Source organism: Pelodiscus sinensis, chromosome 6 (assembly GCF_052426305.1).
Source record: "Pelodiscus sinensis isolate ZL-2025 chromosome 6, ASM5242630v1, whole genome shotgun sequence".
NCBI lineage: Eukaryota > Metazoa > Chordata > Testudines > Trionychidae > Pelodiscus > Pelodiscus sinensis.
This window is the reverse complement of record NC_143057.1, coordinates 102,579,264-102,600,292: the sequence shown is the minus strand read 5'-3', so window position 1 is coordinate 102,600,292 and position 21,029 is coordinate 102,579,264. Positions and strand designations below refer to the sequence as shown.

General features: G+C 43.2%; 1 protein-coding gene across 1 annotated transcript in view; it reads left to right on the top strand.

Annotated features, from left to right (window-relative positions):
- Positions 1–20,375, top strand: part of NNT (nicotinamide nucleotide transhydrogenase) — an 85,668-nt gene extending 65,293 nt beyond the window's left edge. Inside the window, exons 20-22 of the mRNA XM_006139514.4 lie at positions 11,951–12,069; positions 15,511–15,626; positions 18,491–20,375. Coding sequence (XP_006139576.1) covers positions 11,951–12,069; positions 15,511–15,626; positions 18,491–18,640 — 385 coding nt within the window. The 3' untranslated portion in view covers positions 18,641–20,375. The remainder of the gene's footprint in view (positions 1–11,950; positions 12,070–15,510; positions 15,627–18,490) is intronic.
- Positions 20,376–21,029: the final 654 nt, after the last annotated feature.

The following is a 21,029-nucleotide window of genomic DNA, read 5'->3' as shown; positions in this document are numbered from 1 at the left end:
CCAAGGTAAGGGTTTGGCTGTGTAGGAGATTGGGATGTTCTTGGAATGGGATTGCATCTCCTAAAACCATACAGAAAAGAGACAGAAGTCACCAGGAAGATTAAAGGGGCTGGTTGGGGGCATGCCAACTCCCATCTCCCATGCATCCTTTAGGGAGTGCTGGGGGGGCTCCTCCCTGGCCTAAGTTAAAAGGGAATATTGCTGGCTGTTCCCCTTCATCAGGGAGCCTGGGGTAGTGCACAATTTGCTGCATTCCTCACTCTGGCTGTGGAGCGCAGGGGGTAGACTAACCTGGACATTCCCAAGCCAGGGACATGCATCCCACTCCCAGCTGTAGTGGCCATGGAGAGGCACTTCTCCTTGGGCCCCAAGCTGCTGCTGTGAGCCCAGGGCAGCCTGCATACTAAAACCCTTATCCCCAGCATCTGCTGTGTGCTTGAGGGTCCTGGCAGGGTGGGCTGGATCCAGTGGCTTCGTGAGACGTATCTTGTCCACACCTGCTCTAGAAGAAAAGCTGGGAGCTCTTTTTTGTCAAACTTAGCGATGTAAAATCTTGGATAATCAGTCGGTTAAAAGTTAGGTTGATCTAATGTTTAACCAGTTAACTGACTAAGTGGCACATGGACTGGGGACCACTCCATCTTGGCCTATGGGGCTCCTGCCTCCAGCCCCAAACTGGAGCTGGCTGCTTGTAGCAGTCCCTGTCTTGGGAGGGCCTACTATGGGGTTGGAGCAGAGCCCAGCAGGCAGGAAGCTGCTCCAGCATCCACTGGTTACCGGTTAACCAGAACTGGTAAGCATTACTGGTCTAAGTGATGCTTACTGGTTAGTCTTTCATATCCCTAATAAAAATGGATAGGTTAAAACCCTGTTACAGTCAGGGCTTATGTTCTTATAACTCAGATTTTCATGAGCAATAAACAAGTGCTAGAGTATCTGCATGCCCTTTGTACTTAAATTGCCATCGCTCCTTGAAACTGGAATGTGTTCTTTGGAGAATTGGCAAATGTACGTATACTGGAAACAGAGACTGTACATGTGGAACAGAGGACATAGAAAATTAAGAAGGGAGAAGCTGGGCTCTGTTGAGCAAGCTATCCTGTGTGTGTAACTTCTACAAATGTTCAGATGGGGGGGGAGGGGGAATTGTTGAGCAAGCTAAAATAAGCACCAAGCAGATGTAACTTACATAGAGCACCCCATGTCTCATCAACTTTGGCATAATTTAAGAAATCCTATTTTTACATGGATGAAGTGCTCTTGGAGGAAGATTCCCTGCCACTGACTCCTGGGTGTTGCGTTTATCGTTCATGAATAATGCATTTTCTTAGTACAAACATCCCACAGAGTCACATGATAATGATGTGATTTTGAGCCACTTCTTATTTGTATTTAACCTGTTGCAGCTTGTTTAGTATTTAGGACAATTGTATTGTTTTCTTATCCACTGTTGACTATATTTACTGGAAATTCTGAAGTTCTTCAGTCCTCAGTAAGCATTAAAAACAGAACACTACTCCATCTGTAATATCATTTTAGGCAACTGAGATTAAATTCAGCATAGCTTTAATTATTTGTGTAATTGTGTTTTATTAGTGCAGGAAATGGTTATTCCAGGAATCCGAACAGAAGTCTGTTCAACTCTGTGTGCGTGTGCTTAAATTTAGCGCTTGTAGGCTACGTCTACACTGGCCCCCTTTCCGAAAGGGGCATGTTAATTTCACAGGTAGTAATAGGGAAATCCGCGGGGGATTTAAATATCCCCTGCGGCATTTAAATAAAAATGTCCGCCGCTTTTTTTCGGCTTTTAGAAAAGCCGGAAAAGAGCGTCTACACTGGCCCCGATCCTCTGGAAAAAAGCCCTTTTCTGGAGGATCTCTTATTTCTACTTCAAAGCCGGAAAAGAGGAATAAGAGATCCTTCAAAGTAGGAATAAGAGATCCTTCGGAAAAGGGCTTTTTTCCGGAGGATCGGGGCCAGTGTAGACGCTCTTTTCCGGCTTTTCTAAAAGCCGGAAAAAAGCGGCGGACATTTTTATTTAAATGCCGCGGGGGATATTTAAATCCCCCGCGGATTTCCCTATTACGACCTGTGAAATTAACATGCCCTTTTTGGAAAAGGGGCCAGTGTAGACGTAGCCGTAGTGTCTACTTTTGTAATTTGTGAATGCTTTGTTTCTTCGTGATGGGGCATGTACTGTAGAGGAAAGCTTAACATCTAACAATCTAGATGTATTTATAGGGCTCCAATGTCATATAGAATCTGAGCTTTCATTTTTAAAAATGAAAGTTTCTAGCCAACAGGGCTGCAAAGACGACATTTTAAATGTGAGCTGATTGTAACAGATGCAGTACTATCTTTTTGCCTCTGCAAGTCTGAAACAGTAACTCTGAGAAGCTTGCACTCCCTTGACCTTCATTCATATCACTGGGGTGGTAAGACTGGATGGGAATGTATTGTAAATGTTGAGCCATCTGTACAAGCAGGTTTGAACTCTTGAGCCTAGTCGTCACCCTCGTCCCACTTGTTGAATTTTATGTATATGCAGAGAATACATAAAGGCCCTTTGCACAACAGAAAACATCAGCATGGGTGAACAATTCTACCAGTCACTTTTCATGAATCCAACTGCTTCTGACTTGCCACAGAGACTGGCTTTTTTCTGGAAGAAACCCACACAAGGCCTGCTTTCAGACCAGTTCTCCATTTTATTTTTGGTTGGTATTCATGAATTTTTTTTTAACTCTTGTAACTCCTATGGGCACAGATTTGTGGGCACAAGATTATGCTTATCCAGGCTTGCTGACAAGGAAGGGCAAAGAGGGCAATTGCCCAGGAGCCTGGCCAATTTAAAAGGGATAGTGATCTTCTGGCTGCTACCAAAGTAACAGTAGCTGACAGATCTGGGCCCTTCAACATCACCCAGGTAGGCTGCAGGGCTCCTAGGCACACGCTTCAAAGTCCCAGCGACCCTGTAGACGTGGATGGGCAGGTGGTGTGCCCTGCTAGACTATGCTGGGGCAGGGCTACACAGAGGGAGAGTCAGGACAGTAGCACCCAGCTGCGCTGGGAAGGGGGCAGACTGGCTATAGCACCAATCCCAGCAACTTTGTAACCATGTGAGCGAGAGAGGAAGGGGGAACCAGGCTCTTGGGGGAAGAGAAGGAAGGAGCCAAGCTCTGGGGGTAGAACAGGGCTGGGTACTGCAAGGTGGAGAGAGCCAAAGGGGCAGAGGAACTGGGCTTGTAAAGGAAAAGAGCACAGGATTGGGAGCAGAGATAGTCAGGGATGGCTGGGAGAAAGGAGGTTGGGGGACGGCACAGAGCTGCTGGAGAATAGAGTCTGGGAGACTGGGGAAAGGAGCTGGGTGGCAGAGAGGTTAAGTCGCTGAGCAAGGCACAAGACTGCGGGGGTGTGGGGCAGAGCAGGGTTGGAGGGCAGCGAGGGGAAGGAGCTGAGCTGGGCAGAGCACAATTGGGAGTCAGAACTGTGCAGGTGGTAATTGAGGGGAAGGACAGTAGGAGGCGCACCCCTGGGCAGGTGGGAAATGGGGCTGCCACTGACCCTCTAATTGAAGGGTGGTGCTTGGGGTTTCCCTGGGTAGGGGTGGGGAGGACTGTGGCTCTGTACAAGAGATGGGGACAGGGATCCCATTGATTGTTCTGTCCTGGGGCTTAGAATTCTGTCAGAAGGCCTATGCTTATGAAACTGGAGATGTTGACTGAAAATTGTGCCCAGAATTGTACCATCTGACTTATTTAAGATCCAAAAAGAGAACCTGCATTTCAGTACAGCAGTGAGCCAACCCCTCCAATAATCTAGAGCATGGCCATAAATTTTGTATTTTTGGACTGAACTTGTAGCCTATGCACTTTGCCTACCACATACAAGTTCATGGAGAGATAAATGTTTACACAGTATAAAGTCCTTTGGTGGTTGACTGAAAAATAGGAAATTTTTAAAGCATTTTCCTTTCAAGTTCTTTTTTGTTTAAGGAGAAACTCTGATGGTCTTGAAGCACTGACACTAGAGATACTTGAAAGAAAGACTTCTTAAGCAATTAATGATTAATAATAATCCTGTCTTTTCAATTTTCACTTTCTTCCATAAAGTTTGTGTGTCTTGTTTTTTTTAAGATATTTCCATTATGGAAAAGAGTGGAAAAAATTGGTTCATTTTGAAACTTGTGGGAGAATGCATTTGGCAAGTATTTTAGACCCTTGAAAAAGCTTGTAGTTTTCAAGAATTGCTGTTGTAATGTGCAGTGGACAGGGCATACTGCACACCCATTGCATGTGATGGGGGTGGTAAAATCACCAGGTTAAAATCCCCTACAAAAATAGTTCTGAAAGGCTATACAATGTTTAGATGGGACATTTTTAAAAAGTCATTTTCCCCCCAGGTCTGTCTAGTATAATCTCTTCAAGAACTTGGTCTGCTATTGCTTCTTCTCATCTTTGCATCTGAAGACTGGTATGATCTTTCTTTTTTAGATCAGTGGATAGTTTTACTCCCCGTGTAAATCTTGCCTATATGAAATCTTTATCTACATGATTATGGGTGTGTGTGTGTCACACTGTTATACACACACATGCGTGCATCTGATCATCAAGACTCCCAGAAACACACTCCCTTTGGGAGTCATTTAAATGTCTCCTGTCAAATAGCTTTTGTGTAAACAGTTCATAAACCTTCCAAATGTGCAGTGTATGCTTTCTGGTGCTGTTCGTCAAAACCTGACACAGATGATGGTCCATACCATAGTTCCTTTCATCAACCAAAAATATTTTTTCCTCTTCCCTCAGCACTGACAAGGTCAAAGGTGAAACTTCATTCATTTGGCAACTTACACTTTGGTTGGGGGATCTGCCCAGGAAACAAGGTTCTGTTGGAGTATTTAATAGAAACCTCAAGCATATTTTGTGTTTTGGATTTACAAGGCAGCTTTAGTTTAAAAAACAAACAAACAAAAAGTAAAAAACTTTTATTAGAAACTAAAGAGAATTTTTATTGTGAAATCTTTTTTCCTTGCCAAAATAATGATGATTTTCTAATATGTTTCAAAATAAGAGTTCTTCTAATGTACTAAAAATCATTGTGTTTGGGTGTAGTTTGGAAACAGCTGTGCTGTTGCACATGGTTTATATTACTGAGTGGTTGGTGTGAAAGTTTAAGCTATTAATATACTGTTTGTTTTGCTGTCCTGTATCTAGTTCTAGGTATTTGTCCTCTGCACTATCCCAAATATTTACCAGCTGAATGTAATATATTCATTTTCCTTCTTATGCAGCTCTAGAATAAAATTGACTTCTGTTCCAATCTTGAATCAAAGTTTAACAATCAGTAGCACTGATTGCACCCCCCCTGTACACCTGTTGAGATCAGGGATGTCAATGTGTAGTCTACTATATGATTAACAGATTGTCCTGGCGGCAAACCACTGCACAGAGTTCATTGCTTTTAGAGTCAGTGTATCCAGGCATTACAGGAAAAGCATAGGACCTGAAAAGAATGTACAGGCAGTCCCCGGGCTACGTACAAGATAGGGACTGTAGGTTTGTTCTTAAGTTGAATCTGTATGTAAGTCGGAACTGGCGTCCAGATTCAGCCGCTGCTGAAACTGACTGCCAGTTCTGACTTGCATACAGATTCAACTTAAGAACCCCAAGTGTCCCCAAGTCAGCTGCTGCTGAAACTGATCAGCGCTGATTCCAGGAAGCCTGGGGCAGAGCAACTCTGCCTCGGGCTTCCTGTAGTCAGCGCTGGTCAGTTTCATCAGCGGCTGACTTGGGGACGCCTGGGGCAGAGCAGCTGGGGTGCTGCTGGGTTGCTCCAGTAGCACCGCTCCTCGGCGCTACTGGACCAACCCAGCAGCACCCCAGCTGCTCTGCCTCAGGTGTCCTGATTCAGCCACTGCTGAAACTGACCAGCAGCGGCTGAATCAGGACGCCTGGGGCAGAGCAGCTGGGGTGCTGCCGGGTTGGTCCAGTAGTGCCCAGAGCGGCGCTGCGGGACCAACCGGCAGCGCCCCAGCTGCTCTGCCCTAGGGTCCGGCAACAAAAGCCTGGTCTGCTGGGGGGGGGGGGGGGGAACACTAGGTGCCCTTCCCCACCCCCCCAGCAGACCAGGGACACGGGGAGCAAAGCCGCAGTCGGCACAGGGAGCAAAGACCAGGGACACGGGGAGCAAAGACGGTCTCCAGCAGACCAGGGGCACCGGGAGCAGCTTTTCTCGCCCCAGAGGTCGAGGTGGCGGATCGCTGCCTGTGAGCTTCAGGGCGAGAGAGCCCCGTTCGTAAGTGCGGATCCAACATAAGTCGGATCTGCGTAAGTCGGGGACTGCCTGTAGTATGCCTGCAGTTGGCGGTTTTTTATGTCACATCTGTAATGGGCTCTGCTGATCAAGGATTAGTTTAGTCGCTCATCAGTGGCATCGTGGAAGATGAAATCCGTCAATCGATGGCTCACTCTACATGTGTGTGTACGTGTACACACACACACACACACACACACACACACACACACACACACACGATTAACAGATAACCCTTGACTTACTGGTTAATCTTATTGACTACATGCACTCCATCCCTCCCTCTGTATCAGAGGCAGAAGTTGGGTGGGGAGCAGGAGCTGGTGCCCATGAAGAGCTGGCTTTAAGCAGGCTTCCCATGAGCATTGGATCCGCCTGTCCCTCTCCTCCCATGCTGCTGCCTCTGATAGAGAGCCAGCAGCGTGGATGGTAAGGGGGGCAGACTGAAGCCACTATGTGCGGGGAGCCAGCTTTTGGCTATCTGCACATGGCAGCCCCGTGGACCTGCCTTCTCCCTCTCCCCCATTTCTGCCTCCTACAGAGTCGTGAGGGGAGGCAGGCGGGAGCCAGTGCTGTGGGGAGTTGGCTTAAAAGCCGTTCTCCCCTCCCCCCACTAGCTCTGCAGTGCCACCTGCTCCCCACCCCCACGCCGCTGCTCTCTTATCAGAGGCAGCAGCATGGGGTGGGTGTGGGTGTGGGTGTGTGTTGGGAGGGGGTGGGTGAGGGGAAGGCGCTGCGAAACAGCCTCCATCCATGGCGAGCTTGGGCCCACTGTGGACTGAGGCTGATTCCTGGCAGCAGGGGCTGCTGCTGTTACGTAATTTCATTGGAAACCAACCGTGTTACACTTACATTGATTTATTCAATGCCATTGAATAGGTGAAAAGGGAATGGGACTCCTTCACGCACACATGTGCACGCACATTCCTACACTCACACTTATGCACCCTATTAGTTGCACAGAGAGAGCAGAAGAAGCCAAGCATAATGGGTCCGGTGGGTCTGCCTGCAATCAGCAATGAAGGCTGGCAAGCTCATGGTAAGACTTGTGGTCTGCATGCTCTCTTCTCTTTATTGAACTGTGCGGTACCTGTCATGCACACTGAGTTCTTCCTCTCTGTCCATTACTGAGAAGCCCCCCCCCCAAACACATCTTCCAGTTCTCATTCCCCTCATGCATATTCATTTCTTCATCTCCACTTCTTGCCTTTTCATGTGCAAGCAAAGATTAGATCAGACCCTACCTAAGCCCTGGCTCCAAATCTATAGCCTCATGGCTCTTCTCCACAAAGGCATAGACATTACTCTATTTACACTCTCACTCTCCGTTCATACACACACCCACAATCTCCCTTGTCACAGGATAAAATGTTACAGAGCTTAAAGATTGTATAAGCAATAGCTGGAAGTTACAAAGCTTACAAGAAGTGGAAGAATTTAAAACATTGCATGACTTACTGTAAATCGTGTAACTTTAAGTTATTGTAACAAAGTTATGCAACTCACAATAACTGAAAGTTACATGGCTTACAATAACAGACAATTACATGTTTTATATACACATTATACTGGATTTGGCAAAGGTTTTACACAACACCTGGCACTCCACTCTGCTGCCTCAGTATTAGAGTCAGCAGTGCAGGGTGGCAAGCAGCCAGTCCGTGAGAGGTTTTTAAACTGGCTCTCGCGTGCCACCCCACGTGCAGCAGAAGCAGAGGCAGCAGCACAGAGTTGCAGGGGGCTTCCCAGGAATGGAGCTGGGAGCACACTGGCTGCTGCCCCTGCTCCTAGGGACTATCCAATAGTTGTGTAATAGATAAGATTTCATGTGGTTCCATGACTATTCAGTTACACTATAGCTAATCTCTCTAGTTGAGATTGCCAAGTCTCCCAGATCAGACCGATCGGACTCCGTTGCTGTAAATTATGTCTAATCTGGGAGAGCTGGCAACCCTTGCCACCCCAGGCTGGGTCCATAGCTGGGGGCAGCTCCAGAGTTCTGGGCTGGTGTCAGAAATCCTGGGGTTGTGGGGGCAGCAGAACCCTGAGGCCAGCAGGTGACAGGACTCCAAGGGCTGGCAAAGCCCGTGATGGCAGGACCCTGGGGAGCTGGCAAAGTGTATGGGGCTGGCAGAACACTGCAGGGGTGGCCTATAGGCTGGAATCTGGGCCTGGAGGAACTGGCCTGACCCCTACGTGTGGGGAAGCTAGGTGCAAAATCTGGGGGTTCTGCAGCATCTGCTATACCCTTATTTCCTGGTGCCTATGTTAACAATATTTGCATCTTGACATGGCATCTAATAGCACCAAGTCGAATGATCATTCAGGCCAGACGTACGCTCATAGGGAACATCAAAGCCAAATATGCAACTCCAGCTATGTTCATTACGTAGCTGGAGTCGACATACCTTGTTTTATGTTTCCCTGCCGTCCTCACAGTGGGAGTACTGGCAGCCAGCGGGGGTGCCCTCCCACTTCGATTTAGTGAGTCTTAATTAGACTTACTAAATCAAACTCTGGAAGATTGATCGCAGCAGCAATGATCTTCTGGTTAGTGTAGACATGGTCTCAGGATGTCTCTGGTTTGTACAGGCAATTTTAATTACCTGGTATTAAAGGTGCCTTAATACTACCTCATAATTGATAGTTGAACATATTCTCATTTTAAATTTTATATTTGCACAGTATTAACATTAGTAATCATTCTGCAGCTGTGATTCAAAAACTGTACTTTGTATATTTGAGCTGATTCCATCATAATGATGAAACATGCACTATGGAAAGAGACAGTCTTGTTCTAGCAAGCTTCAGTTGCTTAATCATCAGTCTTCAAGCAGAACTACGTTATTCCTCTGATTCACTGGCTTGCAGTACAGGATCTGAGGTCACTTAATTATCTTTATGGCAGATGTTTGTGTAAATTTAATCGTAATCAAAATTGCTGATTCCAAAACTGAAGTGTGCAAATGTATAGGACAAATAATCTACCTGCAAAGTGGCCAGGAGAGACTAGAGAAGTAGAGGCTGCAGACCAGGAGATAACCTGGGTCTGAAAAATGTAAATAGCTGTACCTGTTGAGGAGACATGCATCAAAAATTGGGGTGGAGATGCAGCTATGCAGTCCTACCCCTGATATTAAAGCAAGCTAGCACCTATCTCCTGAATTTTGTCCTAGTACTACTTTCATGTGCTGATCACTCTTGCTTCTTTGGGGAAGATGTTGGATTGTGATTAGTAGTGTTAGAAGGAAATGACCATGAGATGATCTGTTATATGATTAAAGGTCCTCAGTATGGAAAGGTGTTTGAGACTCTTTGCTACACACCACTCAGAAATCTCTCTGTAGTATCTTTGGAAATATCAAGTAGGAGGAAGGACGTGCTATTGCCTTTGGATGTGGTCTTAGTGATACTGAGAGGAACTATTCTGTAGAGGGACCGTCATTTAGATGAGATGGGGGCAGGGGGAAAGACCTGACCATTTGCCTTGACTAAACATTCTATGGCTAAATTCCCATCTACTATTCACCCAGAGGGGTGGATATTGCCTCTGGTACCTTGGCTAAAGTCCAGTTTGGGAATAACCTTTGGGCTACTGAAACTTGACCTGTGATGTCATTAGTATATGTGGCAGAGATTTCCTATTCTGGTCTACATTATTTATAGTTTTGCTGCACTACTAGATTTAAGGTACTGGGAAACTTTCTATACTTATAACTGTATCGTCTGGTGTCACCTGAAAGTGTGTTAGAGGCAAGAGAAGAGGTAAAGTGTTAAGTAAGACTTTGTTAGCTTTACAAATTTTTCTACTAACTTGTATCGACCACATCAAAGTTTTGATACAGTGAAGTATTGAATGGAGGAAAAAACTCTGAAAACGTGCACTTGAATTTATTATTTTCTTGAAGAGTAAATAACCACTAAAGGATATCAGACTTCTGTTCCTACTGTAAAGACCTTAATTGCTTGCATTTTTCTTTTAATGACTACCAGATGAAATGGTCATAATTCTGTCTGACAGAGTTATTTGTAACAAAGTACATCAAACTTGTCACCAAGTATCCTATTTTGTCTGAAATTTACAGCATAATAGATCAAGTGAAACACAGAGGACATATTTTAGTCTTCTTGTTGTCTCATTGGAATAAAATTGTTGTTAATGGTAAAATCTGAGGGATACATGGTATGAGACGAAGTGGCCTCTTTCGTTCCAAGGAGAGTGTCATGTTTTTTGAAAAGCAAAGAGCTTCACACAAGCTTCTTAAAAACAGATTTCTAATGGCCCATTGGGGTTCATTACATGAATTAAATAAAGTAGAGCGTACAATCTTTTCCACTCCTACCCTCCAGTTTATTTTTCCCAATTCATGGGAGTAATTTATGTAACTCCATTATCCTGATAAATTCAATGGTTCCCATCTTCCAGACATTTGAAATAATTTTATCTAGAAGTCGTAGATAATTGGAACACACTTCAAGGAAACTGTTCTAGTCTGAATTCTTGCAAGAAAATATTTTATTTGTAACTAACAGAGTAAAGTATTCCCTCCCTAACTTATCTTTGAAGATTCTTCTGGCAAAAGTTGGAAGATACCCTTTGGTTATGGAACACCCCAAATTATCTTCTATTTTTCATAGGAGAGCTGTTGATTCTGGTCCACATCCCTTACCTTATGTGTCACTTATAATGCTTGATAATCTAAGAAGCCTTCGTAACATCTGTTCTTAGAGTTAGCAATGGACTTGTTCTTAAAGTATGAGACACATATGCCAATCATGTGTGTTTAATTCTTCTAGTATTGTTTGGAAGGTAGACACAAATGTTTGGCATATATGCCCCTCTTGGATTGGTGACAAAAGGAATTGTCAGCCCAAAAGGAGCAGGAAAAAGCCATTTTAAAAATAATTGCAAAAAACCCACCACTGTTGAAATAGAATGTTGCCTTGTAGAAATTTACTGTGCTGCTGCTATTTTGTTCACCAGTGATGCATTTTCTGATAGCCCCTTCCCTTATCTTGAAAGCCTCTGCCATAAGCTCCTCCTTTGCTGAAAGTAGGAGTGTCTCTGTCATTCTCATGGCTACATCATCTCCAAAGGCTGCTTCCTTGTGGCTCAGCTAACTAAAAAGGCTTGTTTCATTAAGGAAATGTTAAAATCTGCTCAATTTCTAATAAAATCTGTTGGAATAGGAAAGTTTTTATCTTGTTCTGGATGCCTCAAAGTGGTTCTTTAACCTTTAAAATGGCCATCTTGTCTCAGGGTAAGATGCAAATTTACAGACTTTCCTTGCTTGTAGTTTTCAACACATAAATTTGGTCTTGATATAGCTGTATTCTGAAGGATTTAATCTGTGGTCCTTGAAATTGAAGAGTTGTGATTTAAAATCTTAATATAGTGGCTTTATGTGATTTCACATATCTTTATAGTCTATAGCTTCTTCCCCTCCACTCTGTTTCTCAAGTTCTCAGGAAAGACTGGAAAATACATTTGGTTTGTTTTTGGAGAATTAAATTATTTTTTAGTAATTCTGTAGGTGTTAGCTAGTGCTCTAGCCCACTTGGCCATGTCTTTAAAGTATGAAATTAAACCGACTACATTTGGTAATGGATGTGTCTTCTTTGATTTTTTTTAAATTAGGTTTGGTATTCACCCTGTGGCTGGTCGTATGCCTGGTCAGCTGAATGTGCTCCTAGCGGAAGCAGGTGTGCCATATGATATTGTGCTGGAAATGGATGAAATCAATGAAGACTTCCCAGGTGAGAGAGCATAATTACGTTATTAGCTAGCATATAAAACTTGCAGTGATTTATTTTTGTTTAGTTTTCAAATGAAAATATAGCCAAATGGTAGCATGGACTCTCTGTGTATGTGCGTGCATGCATATCCACCACGTGTGTATAACAATTGGTAACGTTCAGAACAGGCATTGTTTTCAGCTCTGCTTAATGCTTTCTACTGCAAGATTGTTTTATAAGATGCTTTATCAGTTTTACAAAATGTTAACCATTCAGATTGAATCTTTTGAGAAGTTTCAATAAAAACAGTTCAGCTGCTTCTGAACATTGTTAGAGAAAAGTTTTGGAAAAGGGATGTGCCTTCCACCATCCCACAGCCCAGTGAGAGCCTTGGGCAGGCTCCCTGTCTGTCCTGCTCCTGCATGCTGCTCAAAATGGAAGGCTCCGAAGGCCATGTGCATCTCTGTGCACTTTGGGGGGAGGAGGAGGAGGAGGAAGGGCGAGCTTCGTGTTCTGCTCCTGCTTCCTGTAAAACTCAGAGCTCCCATTGGCTAGTTTTCAGCCAATAGGAGCTGCCTGGGCAGGATGTAGCAGTTCCCCCTTCTTACCAAGGGGACATGCCCCCTTCAACCTGCACCCAAAACCCCTCCCAGACTCCACATCATCTTCTGAATTCCAATCCCTTACCCTGAGCTCCCTTCTTTCTGCACCTAATCTCTATCTGAGACTCTACAACTTCTCCATTAATATCACAGAATGCAGACCTTGACCACTTACAAATTCTTGGCGTGGCCTCCATCAAAAATTATTATCCACTCCTTCACTGGAGGAGCCTTTTATTGTCTCATGAACATTCACACACATTTAGCCAAGATAGAAGTCTCTGAGAATTGCCCTTGCACATGTTCAGTAGAGGTTTGCTAGAAACTGGCAACTAAATTCTGTGACGTTCCATCTGCACTGAGCATGCTCCAACCCAAGGCTGCAGGAGTTGAGCAGGGCTTTCCCTTAGCTCTGGCACCAAGTACTAAAATGGGGGGCAGTTCCCCACCCTTCTCCTTTGTGTATTTTCACTGCTACCCCTGCTGATGCCATGGGAGCATGGAGAAGATAGAAGTAGGGTAAAGGATTGAGAAGCAGAGAGGAGATGTTCTTGCCCACCCTTATCCTGGCTACAAGAATAGAGGGGAACAAACTGACTGGCATGAGTAGGAGTATAGTGTGGGGAACTTAAGAGCAGAGGTAACAGGCTGAGAGTACATCTACACTGTAACACTAGCAGAGGTATCCCAAAATAGATACCCTGCCTCTTTTGAACGTGTCCGTCATTGCGAACTATAGCAGATGTACTATCTTGGCATGCCTGTAAACCTCGTTCCATAGGAGATAAGGGATGTCTTGAAATAGTGTGTTATTTTGACAGCTGGCACTATGTAAACGTGCCAAATTTCAAAATAGTCTATTTAGAAATAAAATCAAAATAAGATACGCAATTTATGTAGTACAAATTGCGTATCTTATTTCGAGTTTAGGGTGCAGTATAGACGCACCCTGAGAGGGGTATGTTAAGGAATAGGGACAGATGGAGATATGCTGGGAATGGGCAAAATGATTTCTAACCACTAGAGTATACTCCTGTCCAGAACCTGAAATTGTACACAGGTTTTCTGACCTATACAGTACTCTGCTGTGAAGACCTAATATCTGTGAAACCAAGGGCATGGGGAATGTCTTCTTTGCCCCTGTAGGTGCTGGTCAATAGGAAGTATTTGCTACTAGTTACTCCATTACTTTAAGTGGCTATTGCTCTGTGGGACAAATACGACTTCACATCCTGGAATTTGTTTTTAAATTTGTGAAACTTTATCGGAATGTAAATGAATTAACTTAGGGAGGCACATGAACTAATGGAAAGCCTCTGGATCCTACAGATGTAAAAAATGTATATAAAAATTTAACTGTAACTGATCAAAATTATATCCAGTTACATGGTTAACTGTGGGGTTCCCAGCCCCATGGGTGCTGGTTAACCATTTGCATTCCTACTGGATCCAGGAATCAGGATAGTTGGGTTTTATTCCTGGCTCTACCACTGACCAGTTGAATGAGAAACTTCACTTCTTCCTTCTGGGGATGTAAAAGATTAACCAGTAAGCGTGCCACTTACTGGCATGCTTGCCTGGGTAACTGGTTATCAGCCGAGCAGTCTCCCCTGCCTGCGGCATGGTTTGGCAGGCTCAACCTGGCTATGCTGGAGCAGCATCTCCCTCAGGGATGTGAGCAGGGGACTGCTCCAATCCAACCGAGCCCACCACACCATGGTTGGGGGCGGGGGGAGTCACTCCAGCCTGGCTGGGCCAGAGTGTCCTCCCATTGCAGTTAACACGTAAAATACTTTAACTGGTTAACCACCTAACTGGGATTTTCCATCCCTACTTCCTACATGTGTCCCCTCTTGCTTTTTATCTGTCTTGTGTATTTACAGTAAACTTCCAATAATCCGGCACCTTTAGGACCAAAGGGGGGGGCCGGATTATCAGATATGCCGGACTATCAGAAGGGGGGGCTATGAGGGGTCTGGGGTGGAGTGGGAGGGGATGCCACCCCAGACCCCTCATAGCCCCCCCTTACGATAGTCCGGCTCTGCCCCAGGTGTCCCTGATTCAGCCGCTGCTGGTCAGTTTCAGCAGCAGCTGAATCGGGGATGCCTGCAATAGAGCAGCTGGGGTGCTGCCGGGTTGGTCCCGCAGCGACGAGGGGCGGCGCTGCGGGACCAACCCGGCAGGACCCCAGCTGCTCTGCCCCAGGGGTCTCCAAGTCAGCCGCTGCTGAAACAGATCAGCGGCTGATTCCAGGAAGCCCTGGGGCAGAGCTGCTCTGCCCCGGGCTTCCTGGAATCAGCCGCTGATCTGTTTCAGCAGCGGCTGACTTGGGGACCCCTGGGGCAGAGCAGCTGGGGTCCTGCCGGGTTGGTCCCGCAGCGCCGTCCTTTTGCGCTGCGGGACCAACCTGGCAGCACTCCAGCTGCTCTGCCCCAGGCGTCCCCAAGAGCAGCGGGGGTGCTGCCGGGTTCGTCCCGCAGCCCCAAGTGGCAGCGCTACGAGACCAACCCAGCAGCACCCCAGCTGCTCTGCTCCCGGCTTCCCCGATTCAGCTGCTGGTCAGTTTCAGCAGCAGCTGAATGGGGGAAGTCTGTCTGGCTGTCCCAGCACTTCCGGGTTCCTGATGGTGCCGGACCATCAGGAGTGCCGGAGCATTGGATGCCGGACTAATGGAGTTTTACTGTATATTGTAATCTGTTTAGGGCAGGGACTTAATTGGAGCTCCATGGTGTAAGGCACTGTACTCTCTCTAGTGGTACTCTAAGTGCTCCCATAATGCAACTTAGTGTTCACAGTAACTACTGTATTGTGGTTCCTGATTTTTCACGTTCTGTTTTTTCCTTTTTATTTTTTGATGCAGAAACTGACCTGGTCCTTGTGATTGGTGCTAATGATACAGTTAATTCAGCTGCTCAAGAAGATCCTAACTCTATCATTGCTGGAATGCCAGTTCTAGAAGTTTGGAAGTCAAAACAGGTATGGCAAACAAATTGTAGCAGCAACTTGACTTATCCACTATTACTTCAAACAGCGTTTGTTTGGAGGTACTAATAGGATTATCCTACTTTTTGTATTTGTATAAAAAGTTTTGTCATCCTGTACTGAATTGTGCACAGCAAAATATTCTGTATTTGAGAACTGCACTGCAGAGCATTAGTAATATTGCAGTACAGTCATTTTGCTGTGCTCTGGTCAGTGAGGCTAATAGCTACACCTGACAAGACTAAAAAGTAGCATTCTTTTGGCAAGTATATTTGCAATACTAAAATCTTCAGCTAGTAACTTCAGACCTCTTTTAAAGTTCAGAAGAATTAGACTGTCCAATTAATTAAATGTCTTCTTTCCTGCATAGTAAACTTTAAATGTGGAGGCCCTTTTGCCCACCCCTAACGTAGCGTCTCATATCCACAGCATGCATGACTGGGTCACAAAGTTCCAATTAAAAAAACTTTATACAAGTTAACTGTGGAAACTCTACTTCTGAATACACTAGTCAAGTGTTGGTCTTGCTTTTGATTAAAGCAAGCCATTCCTGCTCTGAGGATCTATGCAAGAGATACATTGGAAACTGAGAATAAAACCTGTGTTTCCTGCCTGGGAATCATAGAATCATAGAACACTAGAACTGGAAGGGATCTCAAGAGGTCATCGAGTCCAGTCCTCTGCTGTCACAGCTGGACCCAGTACCATCTAGACCATCCCTGATGTCTGTCTAGCCTGCTGTTAAATATCTCCAGAGATATTTGCATCTGACGAAATGGGTCTTTGCCCATGAAAGCTTATGCTCTAATAAATCTGTTAGTCTATAAGGTGCCACAGGACTTCTCATTTATGCAGATTCAGACTAACACAGCTACCCCTCTGATACTTGTCCCCAGAGATGGAGATTCCACAGCCTCCCTAGGCAACTTATTCCAGTGTTTAACCACCCTGACAGGAAGTTTTTCCTAATGTCCAAAACAGTTTAAGCCCATTGCTTCTTGTCCTATCCTCAGAGGCCAAGGAAAACAATATTTCTCTCTCCCCTCCTTGTTACACCCTTTTAGATACCTGAAAACCATCACCTCTCAGTTTTCTCTTTCAAACTAAACAAGCTTAATTTTTTCAGTCTTCCTTCATAGGTCATGTTCTCTAGATGTTTAATCATTTTTGTTGCTCTTCTCTGGACCTTCTCCAGCTTTCTTGAAATGTGGTGCCCAGAACTGGACACAATACTCCACTTGAGGCCTAATCAGTGCAGAGTAGAGCAGAAGAATGACTTCTTGTGTCTTGCTCACAACACACCTGTAAATGCATCCCAGAATCATGTTTGCTTTTTTTGCAACAGTGTCACACTGTTGACTGATATTTAGCTTGTGGTCCACTATGATCCCTAGATGCCTTTCTGCAGTACTTGTTCGTAGACAGTTGCTTCCCATTCTGTATGTGTGAGACTGATTGATTGTTCCTTCGGAGTATTTTGCATTTGTCTTTCTTAAACTTCATCCTGTTTACCTCAGACCATTTCTCCATTTTGTCCAGATCATTTTGAATTATGACCTTATCCTCCAAAGCAGTTGCAACGCCTCTCAGCTTGGTATCATCTGCAAACTTAATAAGTGTGCTCTCTATGCTCATATCGAAATCGTTGATGAAGCTATTGAACAGAACCAGTCCCAAAACAGACCCCTGCGGAACCCCACTTGTTATGCCCTTCCTGCAGGATTGTGAAACTTTAATAACTACTCTCTGAGAATGGTTACCTAGCCAGTTATCCACCTATCTTATAGTAGCCCCATGTAAGTTGTATTTGCCTAGTTTATAGATAAGAAGATCATGCGAGACCACATCAAATGCCTTACTAACGCGTAGGTATATCATGTCCACTGCTTCCCCCTTATCCACAAGACTTGTTATTCTATCAAAGAAAGCTATCAACTTGGTTTGACAGGATTTGTTCTTTATAAATTCATGCTGGCTGTTACCTATCACCTTATTATCTTCCAAGTGTTTACAGATGAATTCCTTAATTACTTGCTCCATTATCTTTCCTGGAACAGAAGTTAAACTGACTGGTCAGTAGTTTCCTGGGTTGTTCTTATTTCCCTTTTTATAGATGGACACTATATTTGCCCTTTTCCAGTCTTCTGGAATTTCTCCTGTCTTCCATGATTTTTCAAAGATAATAGCTAAAGGCTCAGATACCTCCTCTATCAGCTCCTTGAGTATTCTAGGATACATTTCATCCGGCCCTGCTGACTTGCAGACTTCTAACTTTTCTAAGTAATTTTTAACTTTGTTCTTTTTTATTTTATCTTCTAAACCTACCCCCTTCCTACTAGGATTCACTATGTTAGGCATTCCTTCATCCTCAGACTTCTTACATAAGAATGGCCGTACTGGGTCAGACCAAAGGTCCATCTAGCCCAGTAGCCTGTCTGCCGACAGTGGCCATCACCAGGTGCCCCAAAGGGGGTGGACCTAAGACAATGATCAAGCTATTTGTCTCGTGCCATCCATCTCCAGCCTCTGACAGAGGCCAGGGACACCATTTCTATCCCCTGGCTAATAGCCTTTTATGGACCTAATCTCCATGAAATTATCTAGCTTCTTGGTGAAGACCGAAACAAAGAAGTCATTAAGCATTTATTTGAAACATCATTTGGAGACCACCTATTTACTCTGTTCATTGGTCTGCAAGTAGTATGTTCCCATTGACATCCGTAAAGTGACCTATTACGGGGCATAATATCAAATCCCTTTGGTTTTCATTTTGTCTATTAAGATTATTTTCAGATCTCCTACACAGAGGGAGAAGATTGATATGTGCTATGTAAAATATAAACCTCTTCTCTTTGCAGGTCATTGTTATGAAGAGATCTTTGGGTGTCGGTTATGCAGCTGTGGACAATCCAATCTTTTACAAACCCAATACTGCTATGCTTTTAGGAGATGCCAAGAAGACCTGTGATGCCTTGCAGGCCAAAGTCAGAGAGTCCTATCAGAAGTAAATACTGATGATTGCCTATCAAAGCTATTTGGCTACTTTAAAAAACAAAAACACCATTATTTTGTACATCAAAAAGTAAGGCAAAAGTTACAAGGGGGAAAAAAACTAAGTGCACAAATTGGCACTTGTAATTTTGATATCTGAAAAACATAAATACTTTACTAAGTGTATAGAAAAACCGGAATTATGTTTCTGTTGAGAATTTTATGAATGCTATGAATTAGGATAATTTCAGCAGAATGAGTCCATCATTAGATTAATCCAGTTGAGATTAATGTTTTCCTGTCCCCTGGAATACACTTATGTAATATTAATTGAAATATAGATTTGCATGGACCTGTTTTATAAACTATCAAGTATGACATGATGTAACATTATGCTCCTAAAGTGCTGAAATATTTCTCAGCAAATGAACTGATTCATATCTTCATTCTCCTGCAGTTGTTGCTATTTTAACTTCCGAGAATACTATTATCCCAATCCTACAGAATTGATTGCATTGGTAGGAGTGGTTGCCAACACAAACTCATTGCAAAATCTTGGCCGCTGCAGGCTATTTCAATTTCAATTTACTTTTGGCATATAATTATATTTTGTTACCTTCAAATGTATTTTGGTGCATTCCTAATCAACATTTTTGTGATGCTAGAAAAAGGCACTTTTTTAATCAACATATTTAAGATGCTGGAAAAGATGAAAATCAAGAGTTTCTTTATCCTATTTTTTTTAAACGAATAAACTCATTGGGGGACCATAAAATTATGCCAATCTTACAATCAATGTTTTAAATATTTGACTTTCCCTTAATCTAATTCAGAGCACTATTTAAATCTTCATTATAAGTACAGCTAAACAGTAAATCAGTTTGACATATAGTGCTATTTTATTTTTATTACGTTAAGTGTACTTGAATGGAACTCAAATATTTGCCTAATAAAATGAATTTATCATGTTTGTACAATGATGTAGCAGCTGTCCGTGGTGACAAAGGCTAGATACAAATAGCTGTACTTGTGTTTAGAAAGCATTAATATCTGGGCAGACAAACTATTATGAAGTTTAGAATTAATCCATCCTGACTGTTTATAAAACTGACTTTTTTAAATCACATCATGTTTTGGGACCTTGTATAACTCAGTAACATATGAGAAATATTACCACTTAGCTACCTCTCTTTTTATGTAAGGATAAATTTAAAACCCATTTTGAACAGGTAGTATATCAAGAAATCTAATAATGAATGGAACAGTCTTTTTAGAAATCTGTTTTTCTTATAATTGAAAAATAAAATTAACACAAGCATGAATATGTTGTTATGCAGCATAGGAATACTTGAGTCATTTAATTCTAACTTAACACACTGGGGCAGCTATGTTTGAATACAATATCTATGGCTTCTTAAATATTATTGTTGTGTTAGCTACATTTGTTGGGTCTGTGCAAAAAGAAACAAAAGCTCCTTGAGAAAGGGGAAAAGGGACTTAAATAGATGACAATTTTGAAATCATGGAATTTTTTTTCTTGACCAAGTCTGATTTAAGTATTATTGGCTGCAGTGTCCAACATATTTCTGCTTGCATGTTGCTAACTAAAAATTAATATTTTCTTAAAATGCCTTTTCCTGTGTATTTGAAGTGAAAAATGAATTTTGTTATGGATCAGAGGTGAAAGTGTTAACTTCAGAACTGTGTTTTATCATGAAATATAAGAGCAATATTAAAAAACTTTGAAATGTGGTTTTTATCAATAATCATTGATCATCTCCTTTACAGTATAGAATGGCCTGAAAAGGTTGCTAGGCTGACCCTTCATTTCAGGAGTTATAGCATCAAAATTACATGGAAGGGAGAGCAGGTTGGCTTGATTACCCTTTGTAACAAAATCTCTTTGGAGGTTTCTGTTTATCATGGATAGTTACCAGGCTTGAGCTGAAAAGATCTTGATTAAATTTTGCATAAAAATTAAGTGTTTTTTAAACTTCTTGGTCTTAAAAGGAAAAATTATGTTTTTAGTATATCATTCACTATTAGTCCTTTGAGCCGAGGGTGAGTATTTGTCTTAGATCATTGGTACTATAATAAGTTTGATATTTCTATGCTTGAATATGTTTAAAATACAAGCTGATGATGATTTCTATGTATTTACTTAATTAATTACACAATCTACCTTAGCCCATCTTAGAGACATTTCCCAGGAAAAAAAGAAGCTGTTCCCAAGTGAGTGTGGTGAGAGCTTAACTGTCTCTTAGAGGTATCCTATCAGGAGCAGCACTCAGAGCTCTCAATTCAATAGGTAACTTCCTCTTGACTGATTACTCCACCTTGGAGCCAGGGCCCTTTGTGGTGCCATAATTTGGTTAAATTATAAGAGTCCCTGCACCTGTGTAGTGA